At 43.0% G+C, this 2,316-nt stretch overlaps 1 protein-coding gene across 1 annotated transcript in view; it reads left to right on the plus strand.

Annotated features, from left to right (window-relative positions):
• The window catches only part of LOC101358721 (keratin-associated protein 4-9-like), a 9,906-nt gene extending 8,071 nt beyond the window's left edge, over positions 1-1,835 (plus strand). Inside the window, exon 3 of the mRNA XM_012559677.1 lies at positions 1,442-1,835. Coding sequence (XP_012415131.1) covers positions 1,442-1,835 — 394 coding nt within the window. The remainder of the gene's footprint in view (positions 1-1,441) is intronic.
• Positions 1,836-2,316: the final 481 nt, after the last annotated feature.

Consider the following 2,316-nt stretch of genomic DNA (forward strand, 5'->3'; position numbering starts at 1 on the left):
ATAAGCATTGCAGCTGGGGGAAGGACAGAAGACATAACTATGATACAGTCGAGTGTGCTAGGTTAGGAGCACAGTACAGGGAAGAACTATATTTCAGTGATATAGTTAGTCAGGAAAGACATCATTGAGGAGAAAGCACATCAGCTGGGTCTTGACATATGAGTTGGAGTTCACAGAGCTGACCAGAAAGAAGGAACATTTCAGGAAGATAAAATCCCTTCAGCAAAGGCTTTTAAATTTTCTTATTCATTCTTCCTTGGCTATTCTAAAGATATTGAGCTTACTTCCTGCTTAATTTTGGAAAAGTTTTTATTTTTAACCTGTCTATGTCTTTGCTGACTCTTCTACTAAAAGAGCAGCAAGAACACACACTACCTCACAGGGCTTCATTAAAGATCAAAAGCAAAATGAATATAGAACATTCAGCACAATGCTTGACGTCCACACTTCACAAATGATAGCTTTTAGTATTTTCTCACCATTCACTGAGGGTGTATGGACTTAACCACATACTATATATTTTCATTTTAATTTTTTAATTAAAATATTGTAATTCTTTTAGTGGTTACCAAACTCAGTATCCTACGTATGTGTCTTATTCAAGTACCTACAGGAAAGAGATGAAGGCTTATCTGTTACACCCCCATACTACCCAACAGAATGTCTTGGATACAGGTTATTGAAAGGCTTGTTAATTCTAAATATCGTTATATATACTAAAAGCTTTTATAATTTAAAAAAAAAAATCCATCTTAAAAGTTTGACAATCAGAAGAGTAATCAAAATTTCCCACTCTTCATGCCTATCCCAGAAGACATTCTTACAGTTCATCCTGAGACAGTGAAATAAGGTCTGGCACACAGCCTGGAACTTCCTTGGGGTCCCATCATCTCTCTGACTATCTAAGATGCCCACACAGGATCACAGTCACCTTCATTACAGATGGGACATCCTCTCCATCATGGGTCTCTCCTTCTATTTACCTATCAGCATTCCATCTGAAAGGTTTCCTAGCATCATGAGAGTCATTTCAGGATTTTCAGAGAACAACTTATAGGTAGCAGGGAACTTCACATTCAAAAACAAACTGGCAGAAAGTCACGTGACAAATATGTGTAGAAGATACTGCATAGGCCAGTGACTGAGGTGACATCGTGTAAGGAAGAAATGTGAGAAATGTTTTAATTGGAAACACACGAGCGCAACAGGAAGAGGAAAACATGTCATTTTCTTCATTTTGGAGTACTTAACGAGAAAAACACGATTACGTAACTAAATGATTAAGCTTTCCAGTAGGATAAATAATAACAAGGAAAAAAGTCTTGACATATTGACAGTAGCCCCTCAGCAGGGTATAAAACGGGACATGGGGTAGGGAGACTTCGAGGTTTGGGAACTTCACTCTCCTGTAAACACCCTGAAAACCTCCACCCTCTGACAGCATGGTCAACTCCTGTTGTGGCTCTGTCTGCTCTGACCAGGGCTGTAGCCAAGACCTCTGCCAGGAGACCTGCTGCCGCCCCAGCTGCTGCCGGACCACCTGCTGCAGGACCGCCTGCTGCCGCCCCAGCTGCTGTGTGTCCAGCTGCAGCCGCCCTAGCCTCTGTGTGTCCAGCTGCTGCCGCCCCAGCTGCTGTGTGTCCAGCTGCTGCAGGCCCCAGTGCTGCCAGCCCACCTGCTGCCGCCCCAGCTGCTGCATCTCCAGCTGCTGCCACCCCTGCTGCCGCCTCCGCCCAGTCTGTGGCCAAGTCTCCTGCCCCACCACCTGCTATCGCCCAATCTGCGTCATCTCTACCTGCCCCCGCCCCCCCTGCTGTGCCTCATCTTGTTGCTGAATCTCTGCTTTGGGCACATCACTTCTTCATCTCCTCAGTCCTCACAGATGTAGACCCTCCTTTTTCAAAATGTAGAGTACTCAGAGAATTGGGCTTCTGAGTCTTATAAGGAAACCCAGTCCCACTAATTCTGTGTCCACATTCTAGCTTCTGTCCAAACTCTCTCCCTTCCAAACGAATTCATTCAGAATCTGCTAATAAATTAACAAATTCCCCCCAAATTCCTCCATTTGTCTATAAAACATTCATTTATCATGCCTAAGGGATTTGAAAATTGTCTCTACCCCTGTGGGGCCACAGATTTTTAAACCCACGGAACTGACCTGAAAGTCTGAAGAAATATCCCTCTTGTACTCCTTTTCAAAGATTGCTTGTAACTTCTTATCTCCATGTACCAAAATAAATTTCTTTTGTACTGACACTGCAAATTGAATGTGATGGTTACATTTTTTTTTTAAAATGGGTTTTATATTTGGGTCCT

The sequence above is a fragment of the Trichechus manatus genome, unplaced genomic scaffold (genome assembly GCF_000243295.1).
Source record: "Trichechus manatus latirostris isolate Lorelei unplaced genomic scaffold, TriManLat1.0 scaffold00294, whole genome shotgun sequence".
NCBI classification, from domain to species: domain Eukaryota; kingdom Metazoa; phylum Chordata; class Mammalia; order Sirenia; family Trichechidae; genus Trichechus; species Trichechus manatus.